At 39.9% G+C, this 18,227-nt stretch overlaps 3 protein-coding genes across 3 annotated transcripts; 1 reads left to right on the top strand and 2 right to left on the bottom strand.

Moving 5' to 3' along the window:
- Positions 1-1,077: 1,077 nt before the first annotated feature.
- LOC108051760 lies at positions 1,078-2,211 on the bottom strand. The gene is made up of 2 exons (XM_017133974.1): positions 2,117-2,211; positions 1,078-1,746 (listed from the first exon to the last, which is right to left on the bottom strand). Exons 1-2 carry the CDS (start codon positions 2,184-2,186, stop codon positions 1,157-1,159), a joined length of 660 nt encoding a protein of 219 aa, XP_016989463.1. The 5' UTR covers positions 2,187-2,211; the 3' UTR covers positions 1,078-1,156.
- Positions 2,212-2,790: 579 nt separating this feature from the next.
- LOC108051748 lies at positions 2,791-3,221 on the bottom strand. The gene is made up of 2 exons (XM_017133960.1): positions 3,143-3,221; positions 2,791-3,080 (listed from the first exon to the last, which is right to left on the bottom strand). The coding sequence occupies exons 1-2, from the start codon at positions 3,219-3,221 to the stop codon at positions 2,791-2,793; spliced, it is 369 nt and encodes a 122-aa protein (XP_016989449.1).
- Positions 3,222-10,091: 6,870 nt separating this feature from the next.
- Positions 10,092-11,416, top strand: LOC108051746 (putative gustatory receptor 57a). The gene is made up of 2 exons (XM_017133959.2): positions 10,092-11,243; positions 11,300-11,416. Exons 1-2 carry the CDS (start codon positions 10,092-10,094, stop codon positions 11,414-11,416), a joined length of 1,269 nt encoding a protein of 422 aa, XP_016989448.2.
- Positions 11,417-18,227: the final 6,811 nt, after the last annotated feature.

The following is an 18,227-nucleotide window of genomic DNA, read 5'->3' as shown; positions in this document are numbered from 1 at the left end:
TTCTAATTAAATTTTTAAACCATTATAGAATGGTTTGGCTGGCATTTAATCAAACATCAAACATATAAAGAAAATTTTTTTTAATAATGTTCATCTGTTATTTAGCTTGCTCTTATTTTAAAACATTAAAGAAGATAACAAAGAAATGTATTAGAGAGACAATTTAACTACTGTTTTTCAATACGACTTGGTCCATATTCTGCTATACTTTAATTCACTTTATGGAGTTTCGCCTGTCCAAACCATATGTACGCTCCAAGATAGTCTCAATGGCCGTTTGAATAGGCGAAGATATGGTAATTTGAGTTTGGTCGTGTCCCTGCCGCACTTTAATCACTGACCACTTTTTCCGACCATGACAGAACATTCCAGGCATTAACATAAATAATAAATGGTCCCTAATGCAACGCCTGCTCAAGCATTGACAGACACTGGGATCAGACAATAACATAAACATTGCATTTAGCTCCTCGTGAAAGAAGATTCAAAGTTAATAGTTCGGTGGACAAAGTTCTGGGCTGAGGTCCTTTGACCACATAAATTTGGCATCCAAATCAATAACCGGGAATCGAGGAGAATTCCAGGCAGAGGGGATGGGGATGCCGTTGACATCGGCTAGTGTTAAAGTTAATAAATTGTGGCCAAGGAGGATTTATGTGGCCGGGCCTCTGCCCTCGACGGCAATGACATTTCAATGTTTACATAAGGACGAAGGCGAAGTGAAGGGGAAGTGGGAGTGGCAGGCTGCGTGCCTGCTTGTTTGTATTAATAACCATTCTGCCACTGCGATATGCGTGACGCTGCAAATGGGCACACAGAGAAAAAATATTCGATCATAAGAATTCATGCCCTTAATTCTTACCAGACACCTACGAACCCTGCCGAATAAAGCACCTTTTCTTTCAGTGCCTTCGTGTGTGTCACATATGAATGAATATTTCTCTTTCGTTGCCGAGTTTACTTCCCCCGTAAAATATTTTTGGGTGAAGCCCACAGTGCATGTCAGCAAATCATAAAATATGTCAATCCGAGATTTTCCCCAAGTCATCCGACCATTAATAAAGGCCACCCACGAAATACGGAACAATTAAATTTTAATAAACTAATCAAAATCAATAAATAAGTTAACTTAAAGTAGGGCTATGCTGGCTTTTTCTTAAAGCCTATGCCTGCGGTACTTTTTCAGAACCTGGCCGTGAGAAGTACGACGTTTGGCGTTCGTAGAACGTAATTTTCCAGGTCGGATACGCAACTGACGCCTGCGACGAGATCCCTTTGACAGGACAATGCAGGTGGTTCCAGAACTGCCGGAACTGGAACCCGTAGAAGAAGTACCCGAAGGTGACGAAACGAGATCAGAATAGGTACCAGAACCATCCTGTCTCCATTGGCCGGATGGATCTGCGCTTTCTTCTATATCAGCATTGCTCCTTCCGTTGATAATCTCTCCATCGGCACTGCGGCTGTTGAAGCAGACCTCCTGGGCGGTTCCACTGCTGCTCGAAGTCGTTGAAGAGGCCGTGGAGCTCAGCAGGCTGGTGAGGTAATCAATGGTCACGTTCGAGGTGACCACATCGAACAGAATGGAGCCGCCAATGCCTTTGGTAATGCCCAGGGCAAATCCACTGATACCAGACAAAGCTGAGGCTACCGATTTTCCAGCTGCAGAATCCTCACCTATTCCGGATTCCCTAAGAGCTTTGCGAAGTTCTTTTTCCGACAGTGGACGAAGGGCCAGGCGACGAGCTGCAGATTGATATCGGAAAATAAAATTAGCCAAGTGATTAATTCCAATATATACAAAAATGTATCAAAGTTTGAGTTGTAATTTATTAAATTTACGATCCTTTTTTCAGCTATAACCCTTCTTCGTTACAATGACAACTTATGTTTTAAAATTGACATTAATCAGTTACACAAATTCCATAAAAATGCCTAATGACCAGAATTTAATAAAATTGTGGTTTTTTAACCCTTAAATCCTTCTTTGATCTTAACAAAATGAAACAAATGTTAATGTTACATAAATAAATAATATACAGGAAAATCCAGCGGTGGTTGCAATAGGATCGTTTGATACCATCTTCACATTAATAATTCCACTTTCACAACTCACCTTCTACACCGGCAAAAATACACGCGGTGAGGATGAGTAGGCCACATGTCAAATTCCCGAACGATTTCATCTTCTCGACGACCTTTCACGTAATCGCGTAGAAACCCAACTGAAACAGCCGACGGGTTCTGCTTCACTTTTATCTGTGACGAGAGCCAAAGAAAGTTCCGAGCTTTGCATATGCTAATTCCCGAATTCCGTAGACAATAATGGTTTGACCCCTGACAAAGCTGCGACCCCAAAACTGGTTTTATTAGGACCATTAATAAGATTGACTTCGTTTTAAAGTCGTAGCGAATCTCGAAATATTGCGACTCAATATTCAAAGTTTATTGGATACTCCAAATTTGTAGATCTTTAATGAGGGTCTGAACTTGCTTCAAGAAATATTATTTACGTTTAGTAAAGGGGTCTGCGTGTTAAAATAAAACAATTATTTATTTATTTTTGAAAAGCATATCTTGACAATCCACCCAAATAAGTTTTAAAAGCAAAATAATTTAAATAATCAGGTGTGTAAATTTGTTAGGCTGTAATCTATATCAAAGTAATAGTAGTCTAAATAAAAGCAGTTATACAATTTATATTAAATGAAAATTACTATTTTTATTTTTAAGAAATCATATAAATTTGCGGAGGATTTTAAATAGTTAATCAAATGGATTACCTAACTCTCAATTATTTACATAGTAAACAATACAAGTTATATCTGAATTAGGACCGCCTGAGTTTAAGCAGATCTCCCTAATAGAACCACTCTTCGGTGAAACACTGCTTTCTTCCGCCTCGGTAACATTGGCAACGATGACGTCGTAAATGAAGACCCCAGTGAGGGCCTTCCCCAAACCCAGGGCAAAACCAGTGAGGGCTGCAAAGCCGCTGGAAACGGATCGACCCTGGGGCAGAGAATTCTCCTGTTGTCGAACCTCTGCGAGTCTCAGGGGTCGCAATTTAAGCTCCCTTGCTAAGTGAGAAGAAAAAATTCATTAGCTGATGGGCTTCGTTTAGGTGGATCATCGTATCTACCCATGGGACTTCCACAGTAAATCAAAAGAACAATCAGGCCTATCATGAGCAGCCTCGTCCACTTGTGGCTGCTGCTCATCTTGCTCCAGGAAACTTGACTTGGCCCGACCTCAGCATTGATTTATATGCCTGGGCCATGTCTTTAGAACTCATTTGCATAAACACTAATCACCGACAAGACAGCCAATCAGTCATTCCACACGTACACATATGTTTATGCCTCGATACTCCCATAAGCAGGCAGATTTCTTTATTTTTTTGCTAATCAAGCACTTTCACTTTGGTTGATATGAATATGGAAACTTGGCAAATGAGCAGCAACGAAGACGAAAGCAAAACTTGATGTGAGGTCGCCGGGATTTGCATTTATCAAAGTCGAAACAACAACAGAGATTCTTGTGACCAGCTGACCTGCTAATCGAACCGTGTCACAAGGTGCTCCTCACCAGAAACGAGTCTTATGTAACAGCGGAAACATATTTCTTCTTGTTAGGACTCTGACTTTTTATTTAAAGTCCTTTTCCCTGATACCCTTACGAGGGTGTATTGTATTTTGAAAATAGATTTAAGAAAAAATTCAAGATTTGAAATGGGCTGTAAATCAAATTTTTAGAGGGAAGAAGGACAATAAATGTTAGGCAACACAAAATATAAAGTTAAATTTATAATAAGAAAATATATTTTGTTTATACAAAGGAGAATATAAAAAAAGGTAAAAGGTAACCATCACCATTCAAAATCTCTTATTTAATTTTGAGACAAAATTGTGCAGAAAATATTAAATAAGTTATAATATTTTTGTTTAATGTATATTCATTCTACTCCAGAGCCATTTATCTTTATTAGACTTTTTTAGTTGGACTTGTAACCATTTTTAAAAATGCTTGGCTTCTGTATTTCAATAAAATTATACTTATAAACTCTTTTAAAACAAAACATGAGGGCATTCGGGGTACTATCCCAAGAATCGACGGCTTCAACCGAATTTCCTTTTTGCGCGCTCCTCTTGGGTTGACTATAAATTCAGATTTTGTGGCTCGGCGGAAGTATTAAGCTGATTTTATGGCTTACAACTGCATACTTAAATCTGTTTCCAGGCCAAACCAGAGCCGAGCAGGGAGTGTTGTCTATCCCATTTGGCAAGCGATACGCAGGCGGTCCCCGGGCGCACTTTTATTTGCCACGTACAAGTTGTGAATGGCCGGGGAAAGTGGCGCATAAAAAGTTTTAGTTGCAGCTTTGTCAGACATTTGCTTTTTAAAATGGCTTAAAGCTGACATCTGCCAATTGTCGGCGAAGTTTCTGGCTTTGGCCCCCTGGGGAGGGGGGTGGGTGCTGAAGATATAATGGAAGTGCCTTGCAACTCCCTCTGGTCTTTATTTTTGAGGACATTAAAAGTGTCAAGGCGAAACAGCTGCTGGGCAACAAGTGAAATGCAGGCGATGGATGCCAAGCTGTCTGCGCACGCGAACAATGCCGCATCAACACCATTATTAGCATCATTATGCAGCGCCTGCAAGGCAATCCACCCTATATAGATACAGTAGAACCCCCCTCCATGGAACGCCCGATTATTCCTGATTTATGCCAAGGCAGCGGGCGTTGCGCATAACATCGTTTGCAGCTCATTAATCAGTTTTGACGCACGTTGGGCTCCAAAACCAGCAACCAGCCAAGTCGTCATGTGGCAAGAAAAGTTGCTGTTTCCCCGGGAACCTGCAACATAATCAGATTCCCTGCCCCGAAGGCAACTCCTTGGGGATGGAGCGCCAATAATTTCATACCCCCGGTGTAGGAAGTATCTGGTTTTATATAATTAAAATTTGTTTTCAAAAAGCCAACCACAATTTGTTATTAAAAGAAAAGTTTACAATGCTTGTTTGTGTAATCCATAGCACAATAGTAAGAATTACAAAAACAAAACACTGCGCAATACAGTTATATAAAAAAACTATCAATATCAAATATATTAATTTTCCAAGCCTGTTATTACCCAATTATTTATTAGGTTTTACGTGTCAAACTTAATTTTTTTTAACTCATCTTTTTGATTAAATATATTTAAGCTATATATTAAATAACTCTCTCATACCTCATATATTTAATCACTTTTTTATATAAATATTCAGTTTGTTATTTATTTATACTAATCCATTGATATATTGCAATGCTTCGATATCAAGTTTTTAATTTAGTTCTCATTACTATTAGACAACATTCCCTATTACAATACGTGTCTGTAAGGCCAGTAATATTCAAAATATTAATGAAACCCATTAAAATTATTTTGTTTTAAAGATGATTGGCAATTGTATGATTATTTTTCTCTGTGTACTGATGCACTCCTGCGTTGTTGTAATTGAGCAGTAAAAGTCGACGGCCTGGTGGGAATTTTTTGGATAATGTGAACTAATGTACCCAAGTCGGAGCAGCCTCTGTGGAATGCAGGGCATCTCTGCAACTTCGAGGCGTTGCGGATTGAGTGCGCGAGAGGTGAGAAGCTGCAACACAATGAGCAGGCACCATAATTTCACCGTTTTTTGCTGGTTTTATGTGGCACGGCTGAGTGGATTTTATGCTGTGCAGTGGCGGGAGAACCGCGTCAAATGAACATGCAGCGCGGAAAGGATGGACCAAAGATAGCGGGTGGCATCGCAGAAGGAACAGGGGCATATTTCAGCAGCTGCGCAAGATAAAGCAGCCGCGATGATAACCCCTGACTATAAATATATATACATATATCTACGTACGTATTATGTTCGCATAAACTTTATGCACAGCACAATTTATAAAAGCGCCAGGAAAGGAGTGCACTTACTCCAGGGCCATTTGCTCGTTAACATTAAACGCCTTTGTGCAGGACGACTGCCGCGTTATCACTGCTCCTTGATGGGCGGACATTCGAGCGGTTGATGGGGCGCCGCTTAAAGGATGCTCGATATATCCAATCAATGCAGGCCCATTGGCGTCGTTATGGCCAAATACGGTTATAAGTTGCATCAAAAGTTGATGGCTCCATTGTGCTACTGCCCCTTTATTTACGATGCGATTTATGGTGCCTCGAAAGGGGCAGCCCCCCTCCTCCTCCTCACCCACGGAGGTCAGACTCTAATTGTGAGAACAAGAACATGCGTGGTCCGCCCAGGACTCGAACAGAACGTTAGTTAGCTTACCGCCATAAATCATTCTTTATTTCACCCACGCACACCATCCACAATGAATGGGCCCGGACATTAGCACCTTCTTGGCCAGCAAATCAAGTGACGTGAGTGTGTGCGTGGCCAGTAATTAATTATGGTGTTATTTAATTTAATTGTGAGCGGCATTAGGACGCACTCAGTCGGGCAAGTGGCTACAAATGGGTTTCTCGTATTACCAACTTGGCTGCCATCTTTTAAACTGATGGTAAACGCAGTTTCTGGCTGAGAAAGAAATATATACCTTATTATTCAAATTAGATTTGTGACACCCTAAATTAATAGTCATTAGGCAGACAAAAGAAATGCAAAATATATTTAAGTTCTTTAGATAAAAAGATAGTTCTTTAAATTGATTTTATGGAATTGAAATACATTTTCTGAATACAAAAATATTGAAAACAATTAATTAAAGTCTTTAAGTTTTCATAAATGTGCAATATACAAATTTTTCAAAAAAAAACCAAATAATAAATATATATTTTTTTCTTTTCCAACGGATATTAAGTGTGGCGTTTCAAAAACCTCTTTAACACATTCAAAACTCATTTAACGCTCTTTATTTGAAATATTTAATTTTAAACTATTGGTAAACACTGTTCCTGGCTGTGTAAAAAAAAGTACATTGAGTATTACTCTTTAATTCATATTAGATTTGTGACATTATAGTTCAATAATAATTACACCATTAAAAAAACAAAATAGCTTAAAACTCTTAAACAAGAAAAGAGTTTTTAAACCTTTAAAATCTAATGTTGAAATCTGAAGCTCAATAATATATTTATAAGCATATTACTTATTTTAAAAAAGAACCTTTATAAAAGAAGTATAATATTTTTATTACAGCTCTTTAACGACCCCTTCAACATGGCTATTTCATAAACCTTTTTAACACGTTCGAAACTAAAAATTTGATTTGACTCACTTATTGCCCTCAATCAATGAATGTTCGGCTGACAAGGAAAGGTTGTCCCCTCTGTTGTTGCCGATTTTGCCCTTTGGAGTGTCAAACCCGAACCACTGACAACCAAAATTTGATGGGGGTCATGTGGAAAACTGACTGGGAATTTTCAATTTTTCCTATTTTCGGTAGTCCTCTTCAGATATGTTGGCATTTTAAATTAGCGTTAATTGAATCCATATGGGCGGAGATGTGATTTCCTTTTTTGCGACCCGGTGTTGTTTTACTTTCGGACATTTCAGTGAGTCAATCAGGCGGTCCATCAGTCAGTCAGTCAGCCAGCTGTCAGGATGTGTGTGGAAAAGGAGTTGGCGAGTGACAAGGACAAATGGCCGGAAAAGTGCGGGGGAGACCCTAAAAAGTACAGACCTACGGCCCTTGAGCCAAGTCGATTTGATTCTATTGGATCCGATTGGATTTGACAATTGCCATTGTTAATGCAAATGTGGATGCATATGTTACTGGCTGTGCGTTGGGGCGGAAGACGATAAATAATAAATACAATTTGCAAAAAAATCACTAATTACAAGAGTACTACTCTACGCAGTAATGCCGGGGACTCCCCACTGCTGGTAATAGTTTCCATTAACTGATTTCGGGCGCATTTCATTCAGATTATTCCAGCATCATTTGCTTATGCATTTCATTTATAACATTTATTTCCTAGTTAAGCTCCCAGAGGTTAATCAGCCAGAAAATCAACAGTTGCGCATAAATAATTTCGTGTTCGAATTTATTTATGTCTGTGTCCATGTGCACTGAACCGCAATGTGCAACAAACAATTTATTAACTGACTCCATTCCATTCGGTTGTCATTTGCAACCATTTGACGTTTTTCCGTCCGGACACAGCCTAATTAATTTTACACTTCTTGCCAGCTGAATTGTCCCTTGGCGCGACTTTCTTTCGGGAATTTCATAAATATTTAATGCAAAATAATTAACAGCGGCGAGAGTGGCCGGGCGAAGGCGATGATTGATTGCCACCTGCTACCATTTGGACAATCATGAAATTTCCGTTAATCAAGTTTTATTAATTAAAGGCAACAAAATGCGTCCACCCAACTGGGCCACATCTCTGTTAATTTCACCTTCCTTGGCAAGCTGTAAATCATGCCTTATATATCACCGAACTGGCCCAGTTCGATGGGTTGAGCTCTGTCACCGGGCATTAACAACTTTTTCCAACTTGGCCATAATCCCTTGGATTATGGTATTTAATCTGACTGCTTTACCACTCTGTTTTCCCAGGCTGCGGAAATGAAGTTATTCGATTTTCATCAGTTTTATTTTCCAAATTTATGAAACAAGTAACTGGCCACAAAACCAATTTAATTGAAATTAAACTTTTCCATTAATTTGTTAGACAGCTTTTGCCAATGGTCGTTTATTTTTTAAAACGTTTTTTACCCATTTAGAATGGTTGCTAGAACTAACGAAACAGGGTATTTCCTACACTGGTGAGTTGCTTTGCTTTCGATCCAACCATATTTAACTGTCTATATGCCTTTAGAGATCTCAGATACCATAAAAACTAGATCAACCCTAATACTTCTGGGGGTAAGGTTAATTCTAATTAAAAACAAGAGAGAACGCTATAGTCGGGTGCCCCGACTATCAGATACCCGTTACTCAGGTAAAGGGAGTGCGAGGGAGATGGAGATAGAAACTTTGATCACGCATAACTTTTTAACAAATGGTCCGATTTGAAAAATTGAATGAATTTCTTCTACATTTTGATAGGTATTGATAAACACAATAAAACTGCATTTTTGCTTTTCCGAAATATTTAAATTTTTAAAATCGTATATAAGCGATTGTGGGCGTTAAAGGGGGCGTGGCACCATTTTGAAACAAACTTGCGCTGCGTAGGAACTTCTAAAATCTACATGCAAAATGCCAATCTTCTAGCTTTTATAGTTTCCGAGATCTCAGCGTTCATACGGACAGACAGACAGACAGACGGACAGACGGACATGGCTATATCAACTCAGGAGGTGATCCTGATCAAGAATATATATACTTAATAGGGTCGGAAACGCTTCCTTCTAGCTGTTACATACTTTTGCACGAATACAATATACCCTTTTACTCTACGAGTAACGGGTATAAAAACCATACAATAGATATTAAACAAGGCAGTGGGTACTGAATAGTCGGGACACACGACCTTCGAATTAATTTCTTTTTAATTTATGTTCAAAACATGTTTATGGGTTACTCGTTTACCGAGATTGCTTACCACAGGCAGTCGGACAAAATAAATTGTTCATAAATTGGAAAGGGCACTTGTCAAAAGTTATCACAATAGTAATCAAGGTAATTACTAGATTGCTTTAATGAATATAACCCATTTGTAAAAGTTCCAAAAAGTACGCACTTTATGTTTACCCTTAACATAAGTAATATTTTAATATTTAATGTATTAAATATATTAATTTATTTTCTAACATTAACCCAAATAAATTTACTTGTGGGTTGCAGCGTTAGATTTTGTTTTAAACACTTTTTTTGGCATAAACAAAATTTAATTTTTAAGACCACCTAATTTATAATAAAGTTTCTTGTTATTACTAACCTCATTTTATATCTTAGGATCCTTAACTACTTATATATAAATTTTGATACTGGCTTATTGTTATCACTTGTAAGCCAGTTTTATAATATAAGAGCTTAACTCGATGGCCGAATTTTCAGTGTACCTTGCCTTTTGTGATTCGGATGTTTGGATTAATTTGAGTAATCATATGTTCCTTCCCAATCATCAGTTCGACTGCAGAAATCCTGCGCGATGGCCGTGTTGTACTTCTTCCGCGAACCGGAAACGGTCTTCGATTGTGCTAGTTTCATCTGCGGATTGCAGTTCATGATGGGCTGCACGGGATTCAGTAAGCAGGGACCGCTCTTCAGGATCAGTCTATGGAGGAGGGTATACTCCCTGACAGTGGCCATTATGGCACTAATGGGTCTCTTCGGCTCCCTGAGCGTCCTTTTAGCGGCCGAGGATGTAGGAGAACAATTGGTGAAGGCCCATGGCTTGGTTCTGGGCATTGCAGTCCTGGAATTGGTCATGTCCACCTTTGTTTTTGTTGCCACTGTGTTATCACTGCAAATAGCAGCACGAAAGCATTTGGCTATCTATCTAAGACTGGCTGCCTTGGATTCCAGACTGATAAGTGACTTTGGAGCGAATCTAAATTACAGGAAGATACTGAGAAAGAACATAGTATTGCTGGCTGTGGTTACCTTAATTTACTTAACGGCTATCAATTGTGCCGCCATCCAGTTGGGCAGTGGTCACCGAGCTCTATTTCTACTGTTCGCTATCAGCTATGCGATCGTCACCGGGGGACCCCATTTCACGGGATATGTGCACATGAGTTTGGCCGAAATGCTGGGCATCCGTTTCCGGTTGCTGCAGCAGCTGCTTAGCCCGAAGTTTCTGGAATGGCGGTTTCCGCAGATGGAAGTCCGAGAATTGCGTATACGCCAAGTGGTGGCGATGGTCCAGGAGCTGCACTACCTCGTCCAGGAGATCAACAGAGTCTACGCGTTCAGTCTGTGGTCAGCCATGGCCCACGATCTGGCCATGAGCACCAGTGAGCTGTTCATGCTGTTCGGTCAGTCCGTGGGAGTCGACGGGGGCGGGGGTGGCCAGCAGGGGGATGAGGAGGAGCAGGGGAGTAGCGGTCGAATGCTCGGATACGTGGCCCTCTGCATGATTCCACCGCTCTACAAGCTCTTCATTGCCCCCTTCTACTGTGATCGAACCATTTCCGAGGCTAGAAAGTGTCTCCGACTCGTGGAGCAGCTGGACAACTGGTTCCCCCAGAAGACCTCACTGCGTCCCTTGGTCAAATCCTTGATGACGTGGCAATTGCAGGCCAAGATCCAGTTCACCAGTGGCCTCGATGTCGTTCTGAACCGTCGGGTTATCGGATTGGTGGGTACTATGCAGAATATTACAATAAATAACATTATCATATTTTATTTAATCAGTTCACAACGATTCTGGTCAACTACCTGCTTATCCTGATCCAGTTCGCCATGACCCAGAAAATGGGAGAGCAGATCGAACAGCAGAAGATTGCTCTGCAGGAGTGGATTGGAAACTAAGAGGTAAATAACTCTTTATAAATATTAAACATGTAAACTTTTGCAGTATGTTAATTAGTCATTAACAAGTCTATAATTCACAGAATCAAATTAAGTTAGTATTTAAACCGGGTTTTGTACAATTCTACCCGTTACTTGAAGTGTAATAGAACATATTCTTTTTCTTTCAAAGTATCTAACAGATAAATTAAGACTATTCCGACTTTATGAAGTATATATTTTCCTGATCAGGATTATTAGCCAAGTAAATTTAGCCAGTCCATCTGTCCGTATAAACGTCGAAAGCTAGAGAATAACAACAAAAAATGCAGATTCTAGATTAAACCCACCCGATTGCCAAAAAGAGTGAAATTCTGTAGAGACATGGTAAATAAATGCTTTTGGGTGGTATACAATTGTTTGATCAGAATTTATCAATGTTACACAATTTTACACCTACAATTACACACCAGAAAAGTTTCCAAATCTTAAAATTGTATCAGTAGTTATTATCAAAGACAAAGAAGTCATTTCCAGCGATAAGGTTTCTTAACGCCAGATGGCGCCATATATTTTTTGGGCTATTCGCACCAATTTAATTGAAAGTGACGCCATCTGGTCGGGATGAATTTGCTTTGAATTTGCATTTGTAAATTAAATGTTAACATTTTCGAGGTAAATTAAATTTTTAGAATTTACAATTCCTTAAAAAATTAACTTAAAGTCAAGCTAACCTTTGAATATCTTAAATTGCCTCAAATTTATGGCCGACCCACAGGTAATATTTATCAGAGACTAAATTAATTCTCTGCGAGTGGCTCGTTAACATGGAAACTCCATAAATAAGTCAGCCCCCACGCAAAACTCCCAGTTGCAGGCATCTTGTCCACTGTCCTGTGTCGACTGCACCCAGGAGAGCCGACTAATGATTATTACGTTCGTCGTTTTATTTTATTTGAATTTTATGTAAATTTCCTTCTCGGGATGACCTGTGGGCAGGCGGCCGTTTTATCAATGCAGTCCAACCCCGCAGGTGAAAGTCGCCGGGGAGTCCCCCTCTGCTAATTTTTTGATGCATACGGTTTCTATCGATTTTTCTAGTCAATCAGGAATGTGCGAAGGAGGAAATAAATGAAGGAGTTCTCGGAAATGTCGTGGCATTCTGTTTCTTTTTCTGCCGGAATGCCATGCGATTTCCGATCCCGGACAACCATTTATACATTGATTTAATTTCGAAAATCAAAGTTGAAACATTCGTGTAAGGGTCGAAACTATTATGAGTATTCCCGCGATCCACACGACTGTTATTACTTCAATTTATGGCCAGCACATTGGAGGCTGACTGAAAGGGAGACTTTGTGTATTTATGGCAAGGCGGCTTTTATGCTCGTCGTAACCATTGTCCTGGATATGACGCGTAATTGAATAATATTTTTTCGCCCTCCCTTCATCTCGCTCTTTACGCCGCATTCCATTCCTTTGCTGTATTCAAGTATTTTCGATTGCCATGACTGCAATCCTCGTATATACACATTCGCATTTATTCGCAAATGTTCGGTGCCATATAATTTGCAATAATTACCAACGGCCTTTTTGCCTTTCAAGAAATGTGTTCGGAATTATTGCATGCGACTAATTGAAAATTGATGGCGCCCACTTTGGACGAATAATCACCAGAATAATATTTGCGCCAATATAATATCGAGTATAAAACCATAGAACATTTTGCATTAAATTTAGCCAGCTATTTTTCGTGACGGAAAACTATTACAAGGGATACGTTTTTTGATCTCAACAAAATTCGCAAATTATTCGTGACAGAAAAAAAGGAATAACCATTTTGATTTAAATTTTGTATTATTCAGTAATGAGGGTTCGACTTTAATTAAGATTTACATAATTGTAATAAGATATGCGGTAGGTACATACAGTCTTAGTAATACCAAAATTCAGAAGCTCGACTTATAAATACAGAATTGTACAACGACTACTAGTCTTTCAACATTAAATAAAATGATTTGAGTTGTCAAAAATTTCAGATAGACGTTGAAATCTCTATACAATTAAGAGTCAAAATCACTTCGTTCAATCTGTTTGATACTTTTGCATTTTCAAATCACATACCCTTTCAACATCTCACAAAAAAAACTTCAAAGTTAATCTCAACTTTAATTACAAAACAAAGCAACATACTTATTTCGAACTACAACACATACAACCTCAAGGTGGCTTAAACCCCCTTCCCCAACCATGTTTCCCCCCTGAAAGGACCCAGCTCCGTACATATTGTTATAGGCGAAGAATGAAAGAGTGTGGAAGCCCCAGCTCAGGCAGAGCTGACAAGCTTTTGTAATGTCCAAGCCAAAAACTCATAATAACGTAACCCGCTTTACTTAACTAACTCATTTAAAAGTTTCACTAATAGCACGTCACACATGCAGCACATGGCGTGTGCTTAGCCCAATTAAAATGTGGTCAGGGCTGAAGCTTCCACAACCCGCGAGCTGCCCGCATCAGCTGGAAAAGGGGGTTTCGAATGGAGAGGGGATGGGTGTGGGAATGAGTGTGGGGATGAGTATGGGTGTGCGTATGGCTGTGAGGATGAATCTGAGGCTCTGGCAGCATCTGCCTTGGCTTTATGCACAAAAGTCGCAGCAACAATGCAGAAATAGTTGAGTTTTTCACCTCGGCTCCACGGCATTTTCCATTTTGGAGCTTAATTAGCAGACGTAACAGCCGCCGACTTTTTGCACCGTCGGTTCTTAACCGTTTTCGCACCTGCATGAGGAATACAATGCAAATGCAATGTGTTTACACCCAGGGATAATGGATAATGCGAGCTGGCACAAATTAGGGTTAAGTTGGCTGACAAAAAGGATTCATTATAATTATGCGGCCCAGCGGGTTGGCAGAGTGGCTTAATAAAGAGAATCGGGCAACTCGAGGCATTTGTCAATAAGTTTCTCGCACACATCCTTTAATTAGCTTTGTATGTTTGCCCTCACTCCATCCATAACTGTCATCCCACTCTGCTTGTGTCCTTCTATCTATATATCTCCCTGTCTGTCAAGTCAATCTACATTTATTTATTTGCATAACTTCCACTTAAAGTGTCAAGCTGAAGTCGAGATACATGAGTCTTTGCAATGTTTGTTCAGCATTTGACAGTCGAAGCGAGAGGAAAGCGGGGGCAGGACTCTGGGGCAGGTCGTATGCAAATATAATAGTTTCGTTACTCTTTTGGGGGCGAACATTTAAACAGATTTGCCGGCAAATATTTGCAGCTGTGAGTTAATCAAAGGGCAAGTGAAATATCACGCATACTGCACGTGCGCCGCGCAATGTGCATAATTGATGGGCAATCAATTAAAACTCACTTTCTCACTCCGGGGAAAAAAGTTTGGCTGAGTCTTGGCCACACCTTGAGTGCCAATGGATTGCCTTCGGGAGCACTTTGAATCGGATTGTCTTTGCAGCGCATCTCGCATGCAAATCCACTCAATTAAAGCAATTTCGGTGCAATTCGAACGTCTTGGTGATGTGCGTTACGGTGTCGGCTTTAAATTAAAAATGCATTAAGTGCGAACTGTCGCTTGCTGCACTCGCACTCCCACTGTCCCTCGGCCCTCAACCCTCAACCCTCGGCTTCCATTCCTAATGAGGCCAGACACAAACATTTGCCCACGTAATAAACATTTTACGACCGTGCGAGTGTTTATTTATTCAAATGCATTTAAAATAGCATGAAATGCCATAAGGAGGCGACACTTAACGAGCCCAAGACGAGTCCCCACTATATGTGCCACACTTACAGGACACACACACCTATATATCTATGTATATACACACGGGCTCTGATCCCAGCGAGACGAGCACGCAATCAAAGACGGCGAGCACGAGGACGAGAGAACTCTCCAGGCTGAAGCATTCGCCATGTCGCAGCACTGTAAACACTGAAGCCTCCTTTCACTCGGGGCAATGTCAAGAGCACCTGGCCCACTCGCTCGGGCTGAGGAGATAAAGCGTTTTGGGTGGCATCCATTAATGCATTTACTAGTCTTTACTGCTCGCTCATTTTGTTTGCACAGTCCAAGCAAACGACTTTACAAGTGTCGCAGCTGCAAGGACACGGCTCAAAACAACACACATGCACGTCCAATTCAAGTGCAAAGAAACAAGCAAATTATGAGCATTTCGTGCAGGCTGCTTAGCAAAAAATGAAGCAGCCACGGGCCAGCAGAAAGGTTGAGGGTTAAGGCCACTTTGGCCAGTCATTCTGTCAAGAAATTTAACTTGAATTGAATAAAAATTCCAGCTTTAATGAATTCCGTATCAAAATTTAACCGGTGTTTGAAATTTTTCTTAAAATTTCATTTCGCAAAAGCGTTGAGCAAAATAAAATGTATTTTATTGTGACAGGTGCAGAGACTCAAAATTTATTGCAAAAAAAAGCACAATTGGAAACATAAAAGCAGCCAATATTTTCTCGTATTTATAAAGATTATCTGCCAAACGTTTTTATTTAAATTTTCAGCCGGTGTGTGAAAAACGGCAAACCCAATCAGCAATCAATTAGGCATTGATTTAATGCGTTCGAGCCCCAGCCGAGTCAAAAGCTACGTTTTATTTCAAATACCAATATTTTGATTTGCGATTGGTTTCCTTGCAAGCCGAATTCATTCATGGAGCACACAAATCAGTTGACTTAGTGGCGGCAAAACCAAATCAAACCCGCTTAACCCACACCATGAGCCAAACAAAGCCCTCGGCCAAAAATTCAGTGTAAATGGCCGGACATCAGAATGCATGGTATACTATTTACACCCGTTGGAATCCGCGTCCAGCTGCAGCCTATCTGCGCTGAATATGGGCACGCAAATCCTGGCATTACCCCGTATGTACACATGAAGAAAAAGGGTATATTGTCAGAATCCATAAAACTGAGTTCAGAATAGACACTATTGTAAATGAAGATTTTTCATCAAAACGCGCTTTTTTCCTAGGAACTAAAATTAGGAGTAGGCTGTATAGATTCGATTGCCCCATTTACTTTATTTTTAAATTATTATTTGGAAAGCACCTCCAAGTAGTATTTACAATTAAGGACACAAAAACCTTTTTTTTTATTTTTCTGATTTTTATTTTTATTTTCTGGTTGTCTAACCTTCCAATTTTAAATTAAAACTTCTTAAATTGCACATAATCCAATTTGTGTTGACATTAAGTTATGTAAACTTAATGTAACTGATATTACAATATATATATCAAATACCTTTCTAAATGTTATATTAAAAAAAAACAATAATATTTATCTATTAGTTTAGTTTACATAGTAGGGCTTAAAATTAAACATTTTTTTTTAATTATATGCACAATAGACTTATTTTCAAAATTGTTGAAACAAAACGGGTCCATCTTTTCTCTTGGTGTATTCCCCAACGCAGGCGATTGTCATTGCAGTTTGTCATGCGTGTTTCGCACAAAATGCGATCAGAGTCGACAAAGCGACAAGTCAGCGACGCTAATTCGATTGCAATTCAAAGCCGGGACCGCATTGTGTCGTCCTGCAGGCGCGGCTTTAAAACTCGCGTACCAGTCGCTGGAAAGCAGCATTTAGCAATAATTTTAAGCGCCGAATTCCCAGGCACCTGCCCAAAACGGGAAATCTGAGACAAACACATCCGGCGGATGTCTTTGCCAAAATCAATGAAGAACTCTGGTAGATAGAGACTGAGTGAGATGCCAGCAACAGAAGCGAAAATCGTTTTGTAATTTGAATTTGATTTTGGCAAACCGTTTTGGAATGCGGAAATTGAAAGCGCATGCTGCGAAGAAACTTCCCCTCTTACGTAATTACAAGCGGGTGGCTGATAAAATAACAACAATGAAAACACTCCTGCTTCGGAGCACTCGAAAAGTATATATAGCAACAAGCTGCAAGCGCCCTAAGAAAGTTTCGCGGTTACGGCACTTGCCAAATTGACTGACAATGCAGAAGCACATATACGACCATATTCACCGACACAAAGTTCGTATAATGGCTTAGGCGCCATCCTTTCAGTCACCCTACACCACACCACCCCCCCTCCCTTGTCGACCCGCGCATCCATTTAATTGAAGTGAAATAACATTTTGTGTCAACGTCTAACGAGAACTTGCTCGCTCCCCCCTCCTCTTAATCGTAAACTTTTGCTGCAGCATCTGGCATACATTGCGTATGCGCAACATTGAGCTCGCTGGAAAGCGAAAATGTTTTGTGCCGCGCGCGAATCTGTTGCAGGGCGACCAACATGCAATTTGCAACATGCCCGGCAACACTCGATGGCCTCCAAAAGGACTTGGAGTGGGTGCGAATGCGTGTGACTGCGTGTGGTTTAAGTCAACTTTAATTGAATCCCGGCAAGATGCTACAGATGGTCCAAACGCGTCCAGGTCTCGCCAGCAAATGAAACTAATGAAATCTAGATGTTGGTTAAGCACCGGATATACTATTGTTACTTGAACGCTACAAGTATTGATAATTGACCCGTGCAGCGGCCTATTCCCCAAAAGTTTAGGAATAAATGTCTCTCCTGAAGACATTCTTGTAATCGAATTTTAAATTGGTAAAGGCTTGGTATAAAATCCAAATTAAATTTTTTTGCTTTTAAAATAGATTTCACGAAAATAGGTTTTTTTTTTGCCAAAAATATACAACTTAAATTTCTAGTATAGCGGTCAGGACACAATAAAATATCCTAGATGGAAACCTATTTATAACGTGGCATATAAAAGGGGTAATATTTTTGAATAGATTGTATTTTGTAACTTCTAAGAAGCAGCTTTTTAATAA

Source organism: Drosophila rhopaloa, unplaced genomic scaffold, assembly GCF_018152115.1.
Source record: "Drosophila rhopaloa isolate 14029-0021.01 unplaced genomic scaffold, ASM1815211v1 contig_115, whole genome shotgun sequence".
Classification (NCBI taxonomy): Eukaryota; Metazoa; Arthropoda; class Insecta; order Diptera; family Drosophilidae; genus Drosophila; species Drosophila rhopaloa.
The sequence above is the reverse complement of the archived record's forward strand: the minus strand, read 5'-3'. Positions and strand labels throughout refer to the sequence as shown.

Excerpts from the sequence above, each read along its gene's own strand:
- LOC108051746 (XM_017133959.2), top strand. The coding sequence starts at position 10,092 with ATGGCCGTGTTGTACTTCTTCCGCGAACCGGAAACGGTCTTCGATTGT. Across the intron at positions 11,244-11,299 it reads ACCGTCGGGTTATCGGATTG|TTCACAACGATTCTGGTCAA; the intron begins GTGGGTACTATG and ends TTATTTAATCAG.
- LOC108051748 (XM_017133960.1), bottom strand. The coding sequence starts at position 3,221 with ATGAGCAGCAGCCACAAGTGGACGAGGCTGCTCATGATAGGCCTGATT. Across the intron at positions 3,081-3,142 it reads TTACTGTGGAAGTCCCATGG|CAAGGGAGCTTAAATTGCGA; the intron begins GTAGATACGATG and ends CTTCTCACTTAG.
- LOC108051760 (XM_017133974.1), bottom strand. The coding sequence starts at position 2,186 with ATGAAATCGTTCGGGAATTTGACATGTGGCCTACTCATCCTCACCGCG. Across the intron at positions 1,747-2,116 it reads TATTTTTGCCGGTGTAGAAG|CTCGTCGCCTGGCCCTTCGT; the intron begins GTGAGTTGTGAA and ends ATCAATCTGCAG.